Below are 23,392 nucleotides of genomic sequence, written 5' to 3'. Positions count from 1 at the left end.
ACAATACTAATGAACCCTGGGCAGGGCATTCATGTCCTAAGGACATATTTTTAGTTGTATATATCAGAGACATAAAGGCAGTTTTAGATGATACACATATAACCATAATCTATATCATCATTGTCAGTTGTTCTAAGATTGTCTTTATTGATACTTAATTTTAGGAAATTACAGGCATTTATCTGGGACTCCTCTCGGCTGGAATATGAAGCAGGACAGAACTGTGACCTCATAACTGTGGGGGACTTGTTTGGGCGGTCAGGACTGGGTGTGGGACTGCAGAAAAAGAGTCCATGGACCTCCAAAATCTCGATGGCTATTCTCAAGCTACATGAAAGTATGTAACCTTACTCAGGGTTGCAAATAACCACTAACCCTCTCGCAAATGTGAGTAATTTTGCCTGCGGGCCACCAACTCTTGAGGATGTTATCGCCCACATGGCGAGTAAGAATTTTATTGGATCTTTTTCGGAACAAGATCTTGGTTTGGTTCTACTATTAAATGCACTTTCATTTTTACTGTTTTCTTCCTATCAAACATTTTCGAAGACCCCAAAAACTGTGTCGATGATACTCTTCCTTTAAAGTATGAAAATTCAACATTTATTTAATTTTCCTTTATGTATTAGCGATAGCGGGTTTTTGTCCATATCCTATTAAGATGCACACTGTGTATTATTCACAATTAGCAGCTTTATATTCATCAATTTTCCTCCTGAAATAAGAATGTTGATGACGTCTGATTTTTAGCTCACCTGAGCCGAAGGCTCAAGTGAGCTTTTCTGATCACATTTTGTCTGTAGTCCATCTGTCTGTCTGTCTGTCTAGCTGTCCGTCTGTAACCTTTTCACATTTTCGACTTCTTCTCCAGACCCACTGGGCCAATTTCAACCAAACTTGTCACAAAGTATCCTTGGGTAAAGGGGATTCAAGTTTGTTCAAATGAAGGGCCACACCCTCTTCCAAGGGGAGATAATTATGAATTCGTGAAAAATTAATGGCATCATTAAAAAATCTTCTTCTCAAGAACCACTGTGCTTGAAAATATGAAACTTATGTAGAAGCATCCTCAGGTAGTGTAGATTAAAGTTTGTTCAAATCATGACCCCCGGGGGTCGGGAGGGGCCACAATGGGCGATCAAAGTTTTACATAGGAATATATAGGAAAAATCTTTAAAAATCTTCTTCTCAAGAACAGCAAAGCCATAATTGGTATATTTACATGGTAGCATCCTCAGGTAGTGTAGATTAAAGTTTGTTCAAATCATGACCCCCGGGGGTCGGGTGGGGCCACAATGGGCGATCAAAGTTTTACATAGGAATATATAGGAAAAATCTTTAAAAATCTTCTTCTCAAGAACAGCAAAGCCATAATTGGTCATATTTACATGGTAGCATCCTCAGGTAGTGTAGATTAAAGTTTATTCAAATCATGACCCCCAGGGGTCAGGTGGGGCCACAATGGGCGATCAAAGTTTTACATAGGAATATATAGGAAAAATCTTTAAAAATCTTCTTCTCAAGAACAGCAAAGCCATGATTGGTCATATTTACATGGTAGCATCCTCAAGTAGTGTCAAATCATGACCCCCGGGGGTTGGGTGGGGCCACAATGGGCGATCAAAGTTTTACATAGGAATATATAGGAAAAATCTTTAAAAATCTTCTTCTCAAGAACAGCAAAGCCATGATTGGTCATATTTACATGGTAGCATCCTCAGGTACTGTAGATTCAAATTTGTTCAAATCGTGACCCCTGGGGGTCGGTCGGGGCCACAATGGGTGATCAAAGTTTTACACAGGAATATATAGGAAAAATCTTCTTCTCAAGAACAGCAAAGCCATGGTTGGTCATATTTACATGGTAGCATCCTCAGGTAGTGGAGATTCAAGTTTGTTCAAATCATGACCCCCAGGGGTAGGGTGGGGCCACGATGGGCGATCAAAGTTTTACATAGGAATATATAGGAAAAATCTTTAAAAATCTTCTTCTCAAGAACAGCAAAGCCATGATTGGTCATATTTACATGGTAGCATCCTTAGGTAGTGTAGATTAAAGTTTGTTCAAATCTTGACCCCCCAGGGGTAGAGTTAGGCAACAGTGGATGACCAAAATTTTATCGTTGTATACCCTAAATTCATCCGTATCCTAAAATTGTCCTCAAGCTTCACGCAGACCGCACGTTTCGAACTATGTATCGATGACGTCATTTTTAGCTCACCTCAACGAAGTTGGGGGAGCTTATGTAATACCCTCGGCGTCGGCGTCCCAGGTTAAGGTTCAGGGATAGACATCAACTTAAAGATTCACTTGCCCTTTGGGCAAGTGAACTCAAACTTTGACTTGTCCGAATACAAAACTTGGTTGCCCAAAATTTAGAAAGAAGGGAAACCGATAACTTAATTTATTATTGTAAATAAAGTGAGATATTTTTTTTTTATATTTGGCAAGTTAAGTGCCAGAAAAATATCTTGATGTGCAGGTGATGCTACATTTTAAATACTTGTAAACTCACACTGATTATCCTAATCAGAATACATCGTGTGCCGAGAATAACTGGTTTTCTTTATGTTCTGTGAGTAAATAAATGAGCTATTTTTAAATATCATATTTCATAATAAGAATGTTAAGAAGTCAGTTTTGTCAACTACCCAGAAAGAAAAATGGAATAACGAACCCGATTTTTGAATAACGGCGCTACTGAGGAATTTCCGTCTACAAAAAGAATGTCATATATTCCTGGTAGAAATCAAATGTTCAAATTATTGTTTTGTTTATAAACTAATGTAAGATTTAAAAAATCTATCAAATATTCACTTGCCCGATCGGACAAGTACATCAGCAGTTTCACTTGCCCGTACTGAGAATTTACTTGCCCCGGGCAATCGGACAACCGTTAATGTCGATCCCTGAGGTTTTTGGAGCAGTTTTCTTTTCAAGTACTTCTATGGCCTATATTAGTCAGAGATGCATGGAGGATGCTTCTAGTGTGTTTCATTGTACCAGTCAAGGTTTCAGATGCTGCAATTTCAGCTGAAGAATGACCAGGTTAATGTTTTTGGAGCAGGTTAAAGTTTTTGGAGCAGGTTAAAGTTTTTGGAGCAGGTTAAAGTTTTTGGAGCAGGTCTCATTTTCAAGTAACTATAAGCCCTATATTGACCAAACTTGCATGGATGATATATCTAAGGATGCACACTACTGAACTTGCTTGGGATGCTGGATCTGACCTACATTTTCCGGATGAGTGACCAGGTTAAGGTTTTTGGAGCAGATCTCATTTCCAAGTAACTATAAGCCCTATATTGACCAAACTTGCATGGATGATACATCTAAGGATGCACACTACTGAACTTGCTTCAGATGCTGGATCTGACCTACATTTTCCGGATGAGTGACCAGGTTAAGGTTTTTGGAGCAGATCTCATTTCCAAGTAACTATAAGCCCTATATTGACCAAACTTGCATGGATGATACATTTAAGGATGCACACTACTGGACTTGCTTCGGATACTAGATCTGACCTATATTTTCTGGATGAGTGACCAGGTTAAGGTTTTTGGAGCAGATCTCATTTCCAAGTATCTATAAACCCTATATTGACCAAACTTGCATGGATGATACATCTAAGGATGTACACTACTGTACTTGCTTCGGATGCTGGATCTGACCTATATTTTCTGGATGAGTGACCAGGTTAAAGTTTTTGGAGCAGATGTCATTTCCAAGTAACTATAAACCCTATATTGACCAAACTTGCATGGATGATACAGCTAAGGATGTACACTACTGGACTTGCTTCGGTTGCTGGATCTGACCTACATTTTCCGGATGAGTAACCAGATTAAAATTTTTGGAGCAGATCTCATTTCCAAGTAACTATAAGGCCTATCTGATCAAAACTTGCATGGATGATGCATCAAGGGACGAACAATCTCAAACTTGCTTCGGATGCTGGATTTGACTTACATTTTCTGGATGAGTGACTAGTTTTAAGTTTTCAAATAAGTCTATTACCAAGTAACTGCAAGCCCTATCAGACCAAAATCGCATAAATGTTGCATCTAGGGATGCACACTCCTAGATTATTAGTTTAGTGTGGGACTTTGCCTTACTTAAAGGCAACATTCGTTGAGGTGAGCTCTGTGATCTCTGATTACCTATGTTTAATTGTTATAACTGGTAAACACAATGATGCAAATGTATTAGCAATTATTTTTTAGAATATACAGTTTAAACTAGTAGTAAAATTAAAGAAAATAAAAATCCTTAAACTATCTGTTTTTTCCTGAGGTCCATTTTGTATTGAAGGTGTACACGGCAGTTACGTCTCCAAAAATCACTTCCAGATCAAATTTACCTTCATTTTATTATTTTATGCCTGTCTATGTATTGAATTACATGCATGGGCTTTTAATTTAAGAATTTGAAAACAAAAATTTAATGCCCCCAGATCATAAGGATCTTATACACTTTCCACCTAGATATTGACGTTACCGTGTTTGGTTGACGTACTGCGCGGCCATACGGGTATTACAAATTATTTCAGAAAAAAATCTAAGCCATCACTGTAAATGATAGAGTCTCCAAAAATCAAAGATTTTATCTGTAACTTTGACTAATAACTGTGAATGCTTCCAACAATAGAATATCTGTTGGTCCTACAAATTAAAACATTTTATTTCATGCTGGTGGTTTTTCTTTCATTTTTTTGTTTTTTATAAGTTGTATATAATTGAGATTTTTTTTCCCTCCAGGAATATGTTATTAAAATGACAAATAAATAAAATCAATATTTATCGTACATAAGAATTTATCATCCCCCCTCCCTGTTAAATAAATCAATCTTTCAACATGCCCAAGCAATAATAATCACTTTGCTCAGTCGCCAGTCCTGATCAATATCCCCCCCGCAAAAAAATCGAAAAGAAGCCAAGTAATGAAGAAGAGAATATTTTATTTTTATGAACCGAGACTTTATTTCAGTAAACAGTCATTTTATTTAGTCAACCAAAGAAGGTGTATTTTGTCACAATTTTTACCAGTTTCACAGGTGCCATGTGCATTGAAGCATAACTAACTCAGTGGTCGTCTACTGGGTATGAAATTCACAACAATATATTGATAATCAAGTAAAAAGAGATCTTTACTGCCACTCTTTAATTAATTTCTCATCTACTGCAGAGTAGATAAATTTTTTTTCCTGTAATGTAAATATTTTACACATTATAATTAGGTGATCAATTCAAGTCTTTCAAGTCTACATCTTAACCCCAACCATTATATTAAAGTTTTCTGTTTTGTTTTGTTTTTTTAGCTCACCTGAGCCGAAGGCTCAAGTGAGCTTTTCTGATCACATTTTGTCTGTAGTCCGTCTGTCTGTCTAGCTGTCTGTCTGTCCATCTGTCTGTAAACTTTTCACATTTTTGACTTCTTCTCAAGAACCACTGGGCCAAATTCAACCAAACTTGCCACAAAGTATCCTTGGGTGAAGGGGATTTAATGTTTGTTCAAATGAAGGGCCACACCCTCTTTCAAGGGGAGATAATTAGGAATTAGTGAAAAAATAATGGCATCATTTAAAAATCTTCTGCTCAAGAACCACTGGGCCAGGAAAGATGAAACTTATGTGGAAGCATCCTCAGGTAGTGAAGATTCAAGTTTGTTCAAATCATGACCCCCGGGGGTAGGGTGGGGCCACGATGGGGGATCAAAGTTTTACATAGAAATATATAGGAGAATATCTTTAAAAACCTTCTTCTTAAGAACAGGAAAGCCATGATTGATCATATTTATATTGAAGCATCCTCAGGTAGTGTAGATTCAAATTTGTTCAAATCATGACCCCCAGGGGTAGGATGGGGCCACAATGAGGGATCAAAGTTTAACATAGAAATATGTAGGAGAATATCTTTAAAAATCTTCTTCTCAAGATCAGCTAAGCCATGATTGGTCATATTTATATGAAAGCATCTTCATGTAGTGTTGATTCAAGTTTCTTCAAATCATAACCCCCAGAGGGTAGGGTTGGGCCACAATGGGGGATCAAAGTTTTACATAGAAATATATAGGAAAATATCTTTAAAAATCTTCTTCTTAAGAACAGCAAAGCCATGATTGGTCATATTTATATGGAAGCATCCTCAGGTAGTGTAGATTCAAGTTTGTTCAAATCATGACCCCCAGGGGTAGGGTTGGGTCACAATGGGTGATCAAAGTTTACAGAGGAATATATAGGAAAAAATCTTTTTCTCAAGAACAGAAAAGCTATGATTAGTCAAATTGATTATTGATATGGAGGCATCCTTGGGTAGTGTAGAATGAAATTTGTTCAAATGAAGGCCCACGGGGGTAGGGTGGGGGCCACAATGGGGGATCAAATTTTTACAAATGAAAATATGGGAAAAAAAATGCTTTTAAAATTCAACACCCCCCCTCCCCCCCCCCCCCCCCCCCCCCCCCGAAGGACGAAAATAGGGTATGGGTGACATTTTTCAGTGTAAAAGTTTGATTTTGTAGAAGAGCTCTAAAAATCTTGTCAAGCGTGATATGAAAAAATGACTTTTAACAATTAATCAGCATTTCCATTCTATAGCTAGCACTGAAGTTTGTTTATCAATTTGCACGCGCTTGCCGTTACTATTTTGTTGAATGTCATAAGGGGACGATTTATGGGTACTCTAGGATACATACGAAATATACAAGTTTGTTCAAATGAAGGGCCAAACCCTCTTTCTAGGGGAAATAGTTAAGAATTCAAGAAAATTTAATGGCATCTTTCAAAAATCTTCTTCTCAAGAACCACTGGGCCAGAAAAGATGAAACCTACATGAAGCTTCATTACATAGTGTAGATAAGTTTGTTCAAATCATAACTTCCAGAGGTAGGGTGGGGCCACAATGGGCAATCAAAATTTTACAAACAAAATTTACAAATGTAGGAATCAATCTTTAAAAATCTTCTTTTCAAGAATATCAAAGGCTTGATTAGTCATATTGATATTGAAGCAGCCTCAGATAGTGTAAATTCAGGTTCATTCAAATCATGACCCTGGGGGTAAGGTAGGGTCACAATAGGTGATCCAAGTTTTACAAAGGAATATAAAGTGAATGAATCTTCTGATGAAGAACAGCAGGGCCTTGTGGCCCAGGGGTCTCTTGATTGTTAACTTTTGAACATTTTCAACTTCTCTGATGAAACTACTTGGCCAATTTAAACCAAACTTATTGTGGAGATTCTATAAATGATGGACTACAAAAATTTTGAATTTTATGAGCCCCACTCCTAAGGGATCTTTGAGATGAGGCCAAATTGGCAAAAAAGAAAAAGTGCATTATTTAAAATTGTCTTCTTAACTAGCAAGCACCAGAAGAAATGCTGATTAATATCAATTAAAAGTGATGTTATGTAGGAGAAGGTATATTAAATTTGTGATTTAGCAAAATAAAAACTTCATAGATGCATTCTGTTTGACTGAACCATAATTAAAATCATGCAGTTAGGAAATGTTTGATACTAGACTCTGTGTATTGATACACATCATAGAACCTTGTATCATTGATGTATCAGAATATTATTCAAGTCCTAATACTTAAGATTTTCAAACAATTTTGTTAAGTATTTTATGCTTTTGAAAAAAACTCATGCATCTTACCTCATTATAGAGGGAAATATGGAGGATCTAGACAATAAATGGATTTTAGAGGGAAGAAATGATTGTCCTGAGAAAGATACAACACCTGCCACACTGGGATTGACTAACATGGCCAGTATGTGATCATTTCAACCATACATTTACTTAAAAGCATGCACAAACCAGTGGAGATGTATGCTAGTTGAGAGTTAGGACCAATCCTCTTTCTTAAATACAGTTGAACTTCGGTATCTCGAACACCGATATCTCGAACACCATGGATATGTTGAAGTGATTTGGAAGTCCCAACCACATATTCCTTTAGTATTTTACTATTGATATCTTGAATCCTCGGATATCTTGAAATTTTTCACGGTCCCACAGAGTTCAAGATAACGAGGTTTGACTGTATGTCTAATATTTCTATTCTGTAGATGACTGTATTGTTCTTTAATTGTTTAGTATTTATTTGGAGAATTTCCTATATTTTCCCCCTGTATGATTCTAGGTGTGTTTTTGATGGTAGCAGGGGGCATCATTGCTGGCATTATTTTGATTGTGATTGAGATAGCTTATAAAAGACACAGAGGCCTGAAGGACAAGGAATTAGAGCTGGCCAGAAATGCTGCAGACCGCTGGAGGGGTAACATAGAGGTAAGGATTGACTTGAACTGCTTGTAAATACCAAAAAATGTTCATATTTAAACCAAATTAAGGTTTTGCTTTAGATTTCTAAAACTTTAAAGTTATCTTACAATGTAGTGGGACTTACTGAGTAAAAGAACCTAGCACTATATAACCTTATCTTAAATAGTACAGTAATACAGCAACATGCTCATTCCAGATAAAGTGAAGGAAACTTAATGAAATGTAGCATGAAAAGTGAATGACTTGAAGTAACCACCATTGAATAATTGTCATAAGTACAACCCTCGTAATCACCATTATATCAGTATTATAGTAAAATCCTCAAGATCACCGTTATATCAGTATTGTAAGAAAAATCCTCGAAATCACCATTATATCAGTATTATAGTAAAATCCTCATAATTACCATTATATCAGTATCGTAAGTAAAATCTTCATAATCATATTTATATGAGTATTATAAGTAAAATCCTCATAATCACCATTATATCAGTATTATAAGTAAAATCCTCATAATCACCATTATATTAGTATTATAAGTAAAATCTTCATAATCACCATTATATCAGTATTATAAGTAAAATCCTCATAATCACCATATATATCAGTATTATAAGTAAAATCCTCATAATCACCATTATATCCTCGTAATCACCATTATATCCGTATTATAGTAAAATCCTCGTAATCACCATTATATCCGTATTATAGTAAAATCCTCATAATCACCATTATATCAGTATTATAGTAAAATCCTCATAATCACCATTATATCAGTATTATAAGAAAAATCTTCAAGATCACCATTAGATCAGTATTATAAGTAAAATCCACAAAATCACCATTATATCAGTACTATAGTAAAATCCTCATAATCACCATTATATCAGTATTATAAGTAAAATCCTCATAATCACCATTATATCAGTATTATAAGTAAAATCATCAAAATCACCATTATATCAGTACTATAGTAAAATCCTCATAATCACCATTATATCAGTTTTATAGTAAAACCCTCATAATCACCATTATATCAGTATTATAAGAAAAATCCTCATTATCACCATTATATCAGTATTATAAGAAAAATCCTCATAATCACCTTTATATCAGTATTATAAGTAAAATCCTCATAATCACCATTATATCAGTATTATTAATAAAATCCTCAAAATCACCATTGTATCAGTGCTATAAGTAAAATCTTTAGGCCATCTTTAAAAAATTGTTTGGTTGCCCTCTCCCGACTGACTGTTGAAAAATGGCCCGACTCAAAACTTTTTTTAGCCTTCAGGAAACAATTATTGTTTTTTATGCATTCTGTATAATAGATTTTGAAAATTCAGCATTGATGTTGAAAATTTCTGGGAAAAAAATTCTCCACCTACCTACTGATCAAAATTTTTCATCCTGAGTCTGGAGAGAGTAAACAAACATTATTTTAAAGTTGGCCTTATAATCACCATTATATCAGTATTATAGTAAAACCCTCATAATCACCATTATATCAGTATAAGTAAAACCCTAATAATCACCTTTATATCAGTATTATAAGTAATCCTCATAATCACCATTATATCCTCATTATCACTATTGAATCATCAGTATCATAACTACAACTCCTCATAATCACCAGTGTATCACAGTCATAAGCTCAATCCTCAACTTGCACAAGTATTTCAAAACTTGAGCTAAATTCTGACATTTATTAAAGACGTGAATGATACATTTTGTTCATTGAAGCTGTGGGAAAAATGCAAATTTAGCAGCATGTATGCAAAAGTTACTGTAGAAGTGCACAGGTACAGACAGTGGAGAGCTTAGTATTACATGGGGCTTTATGCACTCAGCATCACTGAAGTTTGAAGTTAACTGTTGTCAATACTTTAGCTTATATTGTAAGCTGGTTACTAAAAGTTAATCTTACAGTACAAGCTTTTGACATTTGAGCTTACAGTGTCAGCTGTTTGAAGCACCTGTGCATATACAATAAACCACCTGAAAATACCTGATCTTGTGTGAGCTGCTCAAAAGTCTAATTCATTATGATATCTGTATTTGAAGCCTGTGAGTTTTTTGTCGATCTATGCAGTATAAGACAGCAGTGCTTGTAACATTTAATAACATGTCTTGTCACATCAGCATGATTTGTGGTGCTTTGATGCTGTTTTCACAAGCATGGAAGTGCAGAAGATGAATAACAGTGGTATTGGCAAGGTATTAACTTTTACTAAATTTTTTAACCTACTAATATGTCAAAGAATTAATAACATTCCTCTTCACTACTGGTACTATACAGCACTCTTTGGACAACTAGTTTAGAAAAAAATGAAAAAAAACAAATGAACTTTTTTACTATACTGAGCCAAAGGTTCAAGTGAGCTTTTCTGATCAAATGGTGTCCAGCATCAATGTGTTGTCTGTAATCTGTAATTTTTTTTAATATTTTTGACATCTTCTCTAGACCACTCGGCGAATTTCAATCAAAATTGTCACAAAAATATCCTGGGGCAAAGGGGATTCATGTTGGTTCAAATGAAGGGCCACACCCTCTTTCAAGGGGAATTCATGTAATTAAGAATAAGTGAAAATTTCAAGGCATCTCTTCTCTAGAACCACAGGGCCAGAAAAGATGAAACTTATTGAAAAGCTTCCTGACATAGTGTAGATTCAAGTTTTCAAATCATGACCCCGGGATAAGGGTGGGACCGCAATAAGCGTTAAAAATTGTACATAGGAATATAAAAAAAAAATGTATTAAAAAAAATCTCCTCCTGAAGAACAGCAAAGCCATTATTAGTCATTTATCTGGAAGCATCCTCAGGAAGCATTTTATACAAATCAGTGCCCCTGGGAGTAGGGTGGGGCCACAATAGGAGATCAATGTTTTAGGAATATAAAGGAAAAAATCTTTAAACATCTTTTTGATTGAAACAATATTTTATCATGAATTAAACATACAAGAATTGGACAGCAGGCACTGCCTACATAAGTTGTCTCCACAACATCTCTAGAACAGCAAAGCCATATTTACTGATAAGCAGGTGCCTCTCTAAGTGACCTCAAAAATTAAGGCGCCAGCTGGCTCCTTGTCAAAAAAAATGTAGTCACCATTGCAAATTTTTAGTCACCAGGCAATTTATTTTAGGCGCCAACTTTAAAAGTTGATTGTAATCAATATAGGTTCTCATGAGGGGGTAGTCACAGAAGGGGAATGTCTAGTGCCCCTTCTGCTTCTGAAAGGGGTTGTGACAAGAGTATGTGCCCCCAACCCTCCCTTCTCCCTGTGCTGCTATTCAAACATTCATATTTGATTGAAACCACCCCTCCCCCATCTTTTAACTTTCCACATGTAATGAATATAAATCTATTTAAAAATTGTAAAGAAAAAATTAGCATGAAATATTAGTCAATTAAATGCAACCTTTAACTTAAGCATGCATGTAAAACTCTAATATTCAAAATTTGTAAATCGATTTGTAAATTAAAATTTCTTTTTAAGAAAACCTGGATCGAATGAAATATTCTTTAAAAGTATAATAATATAGAGGAATGTTTACATGATTAAGATTCTCGTCCGTATAAAGATGACCTAACACTAATATGTAGATGGTATCTCTAATGAGTGAGAACTTAATTGGCAAAAAATTACCTGTCTAATTTAATGCATTCCATAATTATCGATTTTCTGAAGCCAACACTTACCTTGGACAGCTAATGTCTTATCTAGTCTACCTGAGCTCTGAGTGCACTGACACGACGCAAAATTTTGTTCTCACGTGTGCTTACTGAAAAAAAACAAGGTGACAAAGAAAACACGATACTTCCATTGCAAAAAATAATTTTTCTCTGCTTTTAAATTTCTTTTTTCCTCTTCAGAAAAAAAAATGGTTGAAAATGTTAAAAGTTGCAGAATACAGCGATCACCAAGCCAATTTAAAATGTTCGCCAATTTGGCAACTTATAAAAAATTTTCAGGCACCTATAAAAAAAAATTAAGGCACTATGGCAACTAAATTAATTGCCAATTAGAGCCCTGATAAGTCATATTAATATGAAAGAATCCTCAAGTAGTGTAGATTCAAGTTTGTTCAAATCATGAATAGGGGGCAAACTTTTACAAAGAGGAATATATAGGAAAAAGTCCTTTTCTCAAGAACAGGAAATCCATGATTAGTTATATGGTATCATCCTCAGGTAATATAGATTCAAATTTGTTTCATATATGATGACCCTCTGGGTGTAGGATGGAGCCACAATAGGTGATCAAAGTTTTACATAGACATTTATAGGGAAAAAATCTTTAAAATCTTCCTCTAATGAACAGCAAAGTGGTATATGTCATATTGATATATTGAAGCACCCTCAGGAAGTGTAGATTCGGGTTTGTTCAGATCAAGTCTCCTCGGGAATAGGTTGAGGCTACAATAGGGGATCAGGAGCCTGATATGTAAGGAAATTTTTACTTTACATTGAGAAAAGTTATTCCTCTTTGATTATTCACAGAGGTGACCATTAAGGCCCATGGGCCTCTTGTTGTTATAAACAAAAATTTTAGGTTTGAGCTAATGACATTTTGCTGTGTTTGTTTTTTGAGGGGAAAACTATTAGTTATGAAAATCTTACTCAATATTTTGCTGAACACATTGTTTTTAATTCATTTTATAGCATCTAGATGTCTGAAAATTCTAGTTCATTAAGAAACCTTGAGATGACATATTCCAATGATGTAATTTTTCTGGTATATATTTTTGACTTTTGATTATATTTGATTATGTTGACCCATTTTCATTTGAAAATTTCACTTTCAGAAAAGAAAATTGTTAAGAGAAACTTGGCATTATATGAAGGCACTAAAAGACAAAGAAGCCATGGCCGAGATTACAGAAGAAACCGAGAAATGTTAATCAGGATGTTGCTGATTTGTCCCTGTTCATAAATGTGATGTAGAAAGATTAAGTTATGACAAATAAGGAAGGCCCCAGTCTGAATGGGCATCTTAAAGCACAAAAAAATCTTAATATGTGAGAGAAATGTGATGTGCCAAATTATTTCTATTTTTGAGATTTAGAGTTCAGTTTTATTATTTCGCAAAACTCTGCTTGTAGTCTTTAATATTGCATTTCTTGAGAAACTGCTCTTAAGGCCTTGTAGCCACCGTTATAAAGACTTAATAAGAAAGAAATAAAAGGTAGCCTGTGGTTATGAATACCTGTTCAGTAGAAACCAATCATTAAGAGATCGAGTTAACTATAATCTGTATCTCAAAACCAGACGTTACATGTTAGATATGCCAATTACTATTTAGTGCTTAAGAACTCCAATCAACCATAATCTGTATAGCTAAACACTCCAGGTAACTAGAAGTATAGCTAAACACTCCAGGTAACTAGAAGTATAGCTAAACACTCCAGGTAACTAGAAGTTGTAGTTAGGTTATCCAGTCATCCAGAGTCTATAGTTAAGAATGCCAGTTAACCAGAATCTGTACTTAAATGTTACAATCAATCCAAATCTGTAGTTAAGTATTCCATACAAGCAGAATTTGTAGTTTAGAACTCTTGTTGACCAGAATCTGTAGTTAGGAACTCCAATCAACCTGAATCTATAGTTAAGTATTTCAGTCAACCAGAATTTGTAGTTAAGTGCTCCAGTCATCCAGAATCTGCAAGGTAGTTTAGTATTCCAGACAACCAAAATTTATAGTTACATGTAATCACTCTTGCTAACCAGAATCTGTAGTTAAGTACTCCAGTCATCAAGAATCTGTTATTAAGTACTCAAGATTACCAGAATCCATAGTTATAAGTATTCCAGTCATCCAGAATCCATACTTAAGTTCTTTAGTTAACCAGCATCTGTCAACTAGAATATGTAATTAAGTAATCCAGCTAATCAGAATGTCTACTTCTTTTTTGTTGTAAATGAGAGATGTGATTTTTATTCACCCCTGTCCTTGTTGTTGTTTTCCTTTAAAGATATTTATTACAGAAATTTGTTCTGAGTTTAATTAAAGTTGATTTTCAACATATAGTCTGTTGTTATTTACTGGGTCAACTTAGATTGTTAGATCAGAAGAATGTTTGAGTATCTGTAAGCAGTTATCTACATTGATACTCTGCCTATGGTTTTTATCTAAATTCAACAAAATTGGGACACAATTAGATTTGATACAGATATTACATAATTCTTTTTATTGAATTTTTTTATGTTGAAGGTTATGCTTTGTACTAATTATAAAGAAATGTTATATTTTTAATAATTTTAAAAAATATACATCATGCGTACAGTTTTTCGTTGAATTAGTTAAAATAAAGTGCAAGTTTAGAAGACATCAAGAAACATTTATAGAATTTAATTAGTGAATGCTATATACAGTGAAATGTTTGCCCTCATTTTATTTTTGCCCCTTCAGTCCTTGTTGCAAGGGGGAGGGGTATTTAAAATGGGGCAAATTCAAAGACAACAGCAGTAATCATGGTAACTGAAAGGCTAAAGAGAAAAATAACCTTGTATACAGTAAGAATTTTCAATTAAAAGTAAATTATTTAATACTTTTACCATATTATAGAGCTTAAACGAATACCAGAAATCAACATTGGAATATTCGGACTACTATTCTATTTGTATTAGAATATTTGTCAATGTTATATATAAAGATAAAACTTTCTAATTAAAAATTTTATAATACCTATACAGTTTGCAGACCAAAGAAAATTTGTATACGTATATAGTAATAAAATTTATAATGATATAGTTAATTGACGTTAAACTGCCCATTGTTAAAGCTTCTCCTCAAAGAAAATGGAAAACAGCGATATTTTTCGGTGGTGCAGATCTCGCCCTATTTACAGTATAGATCTTATTATATCACGCAAGGCTAGGTTGGTGGGAAAATGTGTAAATTTACGTTCTAAGATAGGAAACTATCTTGACATGCTAAAATTTAGAAAAATCTATACATGGAAAATACAGAAAAGTCGCAGTTTGATAGTTAGAATGACATATACTGTAGAAAAAGTTGGAAATGCAAAAGTCCACGTGCTTGACCGGAGTATTCACATTACTTAACATGCTTATAACATTTTAAGAGGTTAGTCTGTAAATAAACATGTTTCAAAAGAAATTAAAGTCAGTAATTAGTTTTTAGGATTATTTCTTTTTAAAAGAATACCAGGTATTTAAAACACATTTGTGATTTAGTGACACCTGTGATAGAAAAACGCATGGAAATAGGGGGGCGATGCAAACGATCGGTAATGAATTGGTAGTTGTGAATTACACTCAATATGAAAATGAAATATCTTGAGCATATAATCAACAGGATTTATACTGAGAAAAAGAAAAATCTTCGTTTAAATTTCTAATCATATTTCTGGTACTTTCTAACACTAATAAAATCCTGAGAGGTAGTCAACAGTTCATGTGGAGCATCGAAAGGATAAAGTAGTGCTAAATCCTTATTAATACCATTAAAGTACCGATATAATTTAATCAACAAAGTAAACGTTGAAGTATAAATCATGATACCGAATATTTGCCATTTACTACTCATTCGCGAAAATTCGAACATTCGTTTCAGCTGTATTTACCATATTGGTCTGAATTTGGTCTGAATTAATAAAAAAACTGTACAAAGCATCAAAATACCAAATCTTCTGGACATCTAGCAGCAGGTAATCGAGCTGTTTGCTTGAGTTTAATCAGCTCTTAGCACTCAATCTCTAAAAATTATAAAATACCTGGCCCTGGGACATGGGTAAAGACTGCAAGGTATGGCTAAAGTGGACATAAATGAAAATAAATTACACCTTTCAAAATCTGCGTAATAGTTGGATTTCTAGGAAAATTGCATGACTGAAAATGAACAGTTAGCTCTTGACATCTAGAAAAAATTGTGAAATTCTTGGCCCCTCGGTCAAGAATTCAAGCCCCTGGCCAGGGTAGGACTGAGTTGGTTATTTTATTGAAATACATTATGATACTTTTAATTTTTTTTCTTTGCTCATGGAAACCTAGCATGTAAACTGCATTTTACAATGAGTACTTATGTTTAAAATTGTAAAATTCATTTCCACATAGATTCAGCATTCAGGCCTAGGGGTGTTTTTAAGTTGATCATAACTTGAAAATAGATTACACATTCAAAATTTCTTTGTTAATGGACAAGTAGCAAGCAAACTTTTTATATGATTATTATGAGGAAGAAATCTTCTACCAAAAGAATAAAATTCATGTCCCTGTGGTCCAAAGTTTGGGTCCCAAGGTGGAGCAAATTTGGTTAAATGAAAAAAAAGAAGAGAAAATCTGAAAATCTTTATATTTGGACCCAGTTAGACCTAATGCAGACAAAGTGTTTGTATGATTATACATGACAATAGTTCTTATTAGTCTCCTACCGGTGAAACTGGAGGGGACTATAGGTTTCCTCTGAGTCTGTCCATCCGTCTGTCTGTCTGTCCCTAAGTCTGTCTGTCAGGCTGTCCCACTTGGTTTTCCGCACTTCTTTCCAAACACTTACAGATATTGACCTGATTTTTGATATATAAGTATATCTTGATGAGTTACAGATCAAGTTAGCATTTCGTTCTGCTTCAATGATTTTTGACGGAATTACGACCTTTTCAATTTTTCAGGGTTTTCTGCAATTTTTTTTCTAAACGCTTGCAGATATTGAGCTGATTATTGGTATGTGACTTTACCTTGATGAGTTATAGATCAAGTTTGCATTTTGTTTGGCTTCATTGATTTTTGATGGAATTATGGCATTTTCAATTTTTAACGGGAACCAGATTACACTTGCCAGTAGGGGACTAGTATTGCTAATGCAATACTCTCAGAATGCTTGTTAATTGTAAAATTCAGTGGTCCTTAGGGATTATGTTCCAGTGTGAGATATGAAATCTCCTTCTTTACTCATGACATCTAGCAAGCAAACTTGATTATAGTAAAAGAGTTTGCCTTCAAGAAAAATTGTAAAATGTGTTCCCTGAGTCCAGGTCCTAGGAAGAAGATTAATTAGATGGTCATACATTATAAATTCATTTTATTTTTGAAAATCTTATCGTCCTAGACAAGAATTTTAGAAGGGAACTGTAAGCATGATGACAGTGCTGTAAACTCTTTAACCAAAATATAACAAGATGTGTTTGTGAAACACTGATGCCCCCATATGGCAGCTCAAGGCCAAAGTTAAAGTTTTTAAATGTAAATCAAACTCCCAAGGTCACGGTAAAGAGTTCAAAAATGGTGGTACCCAAAGAAAGGTCTTCTCACAAGGAATACATATTAAGTGAAATATGAAAGCCCAAGCACCAACCTTTCATAAGTTATAGACAAGGTTAAAGTTTTTACAAATGTAGGTCAAATTTAAAGGTCGATGTCAAAATGTTGGTACCCAAAGTGTTCAAACTGTTCAAGTTTAAAGTTTTTCAAAAGTATGTCAAACTCCACAGTCAAGATCAAAAGGTAAAAAATGTTTGTACGATAAGAAAGAAGTACTCATGTGAAATATGAAAGCCCTAGCACCAATCATTCAAAAGTTATGGCCAAGGTTAAAGTTTGGTAAAATTTTCTCTAAAAAAATCAAACTCAAGAGTCAAGGTCAACCAAAGAAAGGTCTTGTCGCAAGGAATACTCATGTGAAATATGAAAGCCCAAATACCAACAATTCAAATGTTATGGGAAAACAGATTAACAGACATGGACGGACAGACTGAAAGATATATGCCTCAAAATCTTCAATTACTGGGGGATAAAAATGGTCCTCAGAGTTGAGCCAAATTGATCTTATATTAAAAATGCCCAAGTGGGGCAGAGTTGATCCTAGCTAGAGAGTATCCATTATACTCTGGTGACTGATGATGGCCGATGAGCCTGTTGTTGTTTTAAGCTCTACTGGTCCAAGACCAGACGTATGTGATAATATGTTAGGGATTAGTTTGTATTAATAGCAGTCTTTTAGTCTTTCTGTTTGTTTTACAAAATACAACATAGTCCATTTTCAATACATTTTGGTACACAAAAAGACTACACCAACATGCATGCATAATTCTGAATATTGAGTGTGGATTTGAAAAATGGTATTACTATATTATAACAAAAAAGAGAGAATTTTTTTGTTCTTTCCTATTGAAGCCCCTGTAGGTGTGTCTTGACCTTGATTTAAAGTCATTTGGGCTAGTTCAAGGTCACTGTCGGAAAAACACTGTATAATTTGTTCTGCGCTGGTCTATAACTGTCTAATGAAGAAAAATCAGAAATTCATACTTCACGTAAAGATTACTTATGACCTGAGGGTTTGAAATGACCTTAACAAAAGTTCATTTGGACATGTTCAAGGTCACTCTCAGCAAAATGTTTAATTCCTTTCTGTGCCATATCTTTGTTCAGGTACTCCGATTCTCAGGTTCTGAAAATCATCCGAAAGAAATTGAAAATGCCCACAAAAATGTCTCTGAATTCACAGAGTATTGTGTACTTACCCATGGTATTTCTTCAAAGTTCATTTATATTATGGTTTATCATATTATATAGGGAAATTAATACAAATTATCAAATCTCAAATATTTATTCATGAAATGTGAATAAAAGCACCAGTTATGCATTTTCTACATGTAATTGAAAATTGATCAGCAAATGTATTTTAGGATAAAAAAATACAGGTATCTACTAGGCATTTGGAGAAAATTTCATTTTTAAGCCATGCCATGAATATGGCCAGGGCATATTGTGTTTGTCATGTCCGTCTTCTGTCCTTCCATCCTTCCGTCCTTCTGTCTGTCCTTCTGTCGCGCTCTACGTTTAGCTCAGTTCAAAGCTCATTTTCAAAGAAACTATTCAAGATATTTTTATCAAACTTCATATGCTGTTAGATATTGCTAAGAGATTTGCAACTGCATCAACATTTTTTGACCTTGACCTTTCCTTTGACCTTGACCTCACTTTTCTTAAATTAGTGTTCAGTTTTAAAGAAACCATTCAGGATATTTTTATCAAACTTCATATGCTGATACATACTGGTGAGAGCTGTTCAACTGCATCAACATTTTTAGATCACCTGAGCTGAAAGCTCAAGTGAGCTTTTCTAATCACCCGTTGTCCGTCGTCCGTCCGTCTGTCTGTCTGTTTGTCCATCCGTCTGTAAACTTTTCACATTTTCAACTTCTTCTCAAGAACCACTGGGCCAATTTTAACCAAACTTGATGCAAAGCATCTTTGGGTGAAGGGGAGTTTAAATTGTTAAAATGAAGGGCCAAGCCCTCTTCAAAGGGGAGATAATCAAGAAAAGACAAAAATTGGGAGCGGTCATTAAAAAGTCTTCTTCTCAAGAACCACTGGGCCAGAAAAGCTGAAACTTATGTGGAAGCATCCTTGGGTAGTGTAGATTCTAAGTTGTTCAAATCATGACCCCCAAGGGTAGGGCAGGGCCACAATAGGGAATCCAAGTTTTACATTGAAACATGCAGTAAAAAATCTTTAAAAAACCACTGGGCCAGAAAAGCTGAAACTTATGTGGAAGCATTCTGTGGTAGTGTATATTCTAAATAGTTCAAATCGTGACCCCCAGTTAAGGCGGGGCCACAATAGGGAATCCAAGTTTTACATTGAAAATATGTAGTAAAAATCTTCTTCTCAAGAACCACTGGGCCAGAAAAGCTGAAACTTATTGGAAGCATTCTGGGGTAGTGTAGATTCTAAATTGTTCAAATCATGACCCCTAGGGATAGGGCAGGGCCACAGTAGGGAATCCAAGTTTTACATTGAAATATGTAGTAAAAACCTTTAAAAATCTTCTTCTCAAAAACCACTGGGCCAGAAAAGCTGAAACTTATGTGGAAGCATTCTGGGGTAGTGTAGATTCTAATTGTTCAAATCATGACCCCCAGGGTAGGTTGGGGCTACGATAGGGAATCCTAGGTTTACATTGAAATATGTAGTAAAAATCTTGAAAAATCTTATTTTCAAGAACCACTGGGCCAGAAAAGCTGAAACTTATGTGGAAGCATTCTGTGGTAGTGTAGATTCTAAATTGTTCAAATCGTGACCCCCAGTTAGGGCGGGGCCACAATAGGGAATCCAAGTTTTACATTGAAATATGTAGTAAAAACCTTTAAAAATCTTCTTCTCAATAACCACTGGGCCAGAAAAGCTGAAACTTATGTGGAAGCATTCTGTGGTAGTGTAGATTCTAGATTGTTCAAATCATGACCCCCAGTTAGGGCAGGGCCACAATAGGGAATCCAAGTTTTACATTGAAATATGTAGTAAAAACCTTTAAAAATCTTCTTCTCAAGAACCACTGGGCCAGAAAAGCTGAAACTTATGTGGAAGCATTCTGTGGTAGTGTAGATTCTAAATTGTTCAAATCATGACCCCTGGGGTAGGGCGGGGCCACAATAAGTGCTACAAGGGGGGGGGGGGATCAGGTGAAAAACAGCAAGGCCAAAGTTACTTAGGTCAATCTGATTAAAATCATATCCTTTGATGCGCTCACATAGATCGCTACACAAGGATCTGAGGAAACCCCATTCAGGGTCATTTCCTGGTGACCTTTCAATTATCCAATCAAACGTTTACTTGCAAGATTTTAGAAGTATCTCGGAATTCAGTCTCAGAAGTGAAAGCCCCGATGATACACGAAGGGAAAATTGTGACCTAATTTCCATAGCCTGTCAAAAGAATGACCACAGTCTTTTTCTGTACAGAAATATATCTAGTATTTGCTTTTGCCTTGTTTTTAGCTCTTTGTTTGTACGAAACGATAAGATTTTCTCTACAGCTACTTTCACTTTACATCCTCTTTCCTGAATGTCGCTTAAGTACGATCTCTCTGATTGGTCAATATTTTAATGAATATTTTTATTGGAAAGGTCACCAGGAGATGACCCTAAATGGAGTTTCTTCAAATCCTTGTGTAGCGATCTATGTGAGCAGATCAAAGGATCTGAATTTAATCAGATTGTTACTCAGGTGAGCGTTGTGGCCCATGGGCCTCTTGTTTGACCTTGACCTTTTCCTTTGACCTTGACCTCACTTTTTAGGTCACCTGAGTCACTCAGGTGACCTATTGCTATCCGTTTTTGTCCGTCGGCGTGCGTCGTGCGATGTGCGTTAACATTTGAACATTTTTAGCCTCTTCTCTGAAACCGCTCAACCAATTTCAACCAAATTTGGCATATAGCATCTATGGGTGAAGGGGAACAAAAATTGTGAATTTCATGATCCCTGCCCCCCTGGGGCCTGAGGGGTGGGGCTAAGACCACCAAAATTAATGCAATCTTTAAAAATCTTCTTCTTTACTCCTGGACATCAAGCAGTCAAACTGTTGGCATGATTGTAATAAGCATTGACCCCTCTACCAAAATTGTGAAATTCATGGCCCCAGGGTCAGGGGTTCTGGTGCTAGGGAGGGGTTATATAGATTATATAGTGAAAGTGCATTATTTCTTTGAAAATCTTCTTCTATGCTCCTGGGTATTAAATAAACTAAATAAGTATATAGTTATGATGAGTAAGAGTGCCTCTTCCAAAATTGTGAATTCATAGCCCCAGGGTCAAGGGTTCTGGTGTTAGGGCGGGGCTCTATTGATTATATAGTGAAAATGCATTAGTTCTTTGAAAATCTTCTTCTCTGCTCCTGGGTATTAAATACAGTATCTAAGTACATAGATATGATGAGCAAGAGTGCCTCTTTCAAAATTGTGAATTTCATGGCCCCAGGGGTAGGGGTTCTGGTGTAAGGGCGGGGCTCTATTGATTATATAGTGAAAATGCATTACTTCTTTGAAAATCTTCTTCTCTGCTCCTGGGTATTAACTACAGTAACTAAGTACATAGTCATGATAAGCAAAAGTGCCTCTTCCAAAATTGTGAATTTCATGGCCCCAGGGTCAGGGGGTTCTGGTGTTAGGGCAGGGCTCTATTGATTATATAGTGAAAATGCATTAATTCATTGAAAGGCTTCTTCTCTACTCCTGGGTATTAATTACAGTAACTAAGTACATAGTTATGATGAGCAAGAGTGCCTCTTCCAAAATTGTGAATTTCATGGCCCCAGGGACAGGGGTTCTGGTGTTAGGGCGGGGCTCTATTGATTATATAGTGAAAATGCATTAATTCTTTGAAAATCTTCTTCTCTGCTCCTGGGTATTAAATAAAGTAACTAAGTACATAGTTAGGATGAGCAAGAGTGCCTCTTTCAAAATTATGAATTTCATGGCCCCAGGGGCAGGGGTTCTGGTGTTAGGGCAGGGCTCTATTGATTATATAGTGAAAATGCCTTAATTCTTTGAAAATCTACTTCTCTGCTCCTGGGTATTATTGAAACAAATTAAATACATAGTTTTGATAAGCAAGGATGCCTCTTCCAAAATTGTGAAATTCGTGGCCCCGGGGACAGGAGTTCTGGTGCTAGGGCGGGGCTATATAGATCCTGTAGTGAAGGTGAATTATTTCTTTGAAAATCTTCTTCTCTGCCCCTGGGTATTGTTTAATAAAACTAAGTACATTGTTATGATAGGCAAGGATGCCTCTTCCAAAATTGTGAATTTTATGACTCCAGATTTAAGGGTTCTGGAGGGGGGGGGGGGCTTCTATTGATTATAAAGTGAAAAAGCAAAATTTATTTGAAAATATTCCTTTCTGCTTCTGGTTAAAAAAGCAATGAAGCTGAGTGTATAGTTATGATGAGCAAGAGTGCTTCTTCCAGAGTAGTGAATTTCATGACCCCTGGGTCAGATGTGCTGGTGTGAGGGTGGGGCTCTTGATAATATAGTAAAAATGCATTAATTCTATTAAATAATCCTGTTTGCTCCTTGGTGTTAAGCAGATAAACAAAGTGATTAGTTATGATGAGCAAACTTATGGTCCCAGGGTCAGAAGCTCTGGTGTTGGGGGGGGGGGGGGGGGGCTCTATTGATAATATAGTGAATCTGTAGTAAAAATGTGTTATTTCTTTAAAAATCTTCCCCACACCTGGGCATAAAAAGAGTAAAAGTTTTCGTAAGGAAGATTATTTTTACCAGATTTTTGAACATCTGGACCATTTGGTCAAGTGTTCTGGTCCTGGCCAGGGCTCTATTATTTTGTATTCTATTGAGAGGAGTTAT

General features: G+C 35.4%; 1 protein-coding gene across 3 annotated transcripts in view; it reads left to right on the top strand.

Annotated features, from left to right (window-relative positions):
- LOC133178604 (glutamate [NMDA] receptor subunit 1-like) overlaps positions 1 to 23,392 on the top strand; it is a 106,564-nt gene that overhangs the window by 71,359 nt on the left and 11,813 nt on the right. For 2 of the 3 annotated variants that reach the window (XM_061313337.1, XM_061313336.1), the window contains exons 15-17: positions 165 to 337; positions 7,663 to 7,767; positions 8,140 to 8,285. In XM_061313337.1, coding sequence (XP_061169321.1) covers positions 165 to 337; positions 7,663 to 7,767; positions 8,140 to 8,285 — 424 coding nt within the window. Of the gene's footprint in view, positions 1 to 164; positions 338 to 7,662; positions 7,768 to 8,139; positions 8,286 to 13,093; positions 14,314 to 23,392 lie in introns of those variants that run through there. The other variant, XM_061313338.1, reaches the window with a different exon arrangement.

The sequence above is a fragment of the Saccostrea echinata genome, unplaced genomic scaffold, assembly GCF_033153115.1.
Source record: "Saccostrea echinata isolate AGI-Se365-2 ecotype Australia unplaced genomic scaffold, CSIRO_AGI_Sech_v1 ptg000003l, whole genome shotgun sequence".
Classification (NCBI taxonomy): Eukaryota; Metazoa; Mollusca; class Bivalvia; order Ostreida; family Ostreidae; genus Saccostrea; species Saccostrea echinata.
This window is presented reverse-complemented; position numbering and strand designations above follow the sequence as displayed.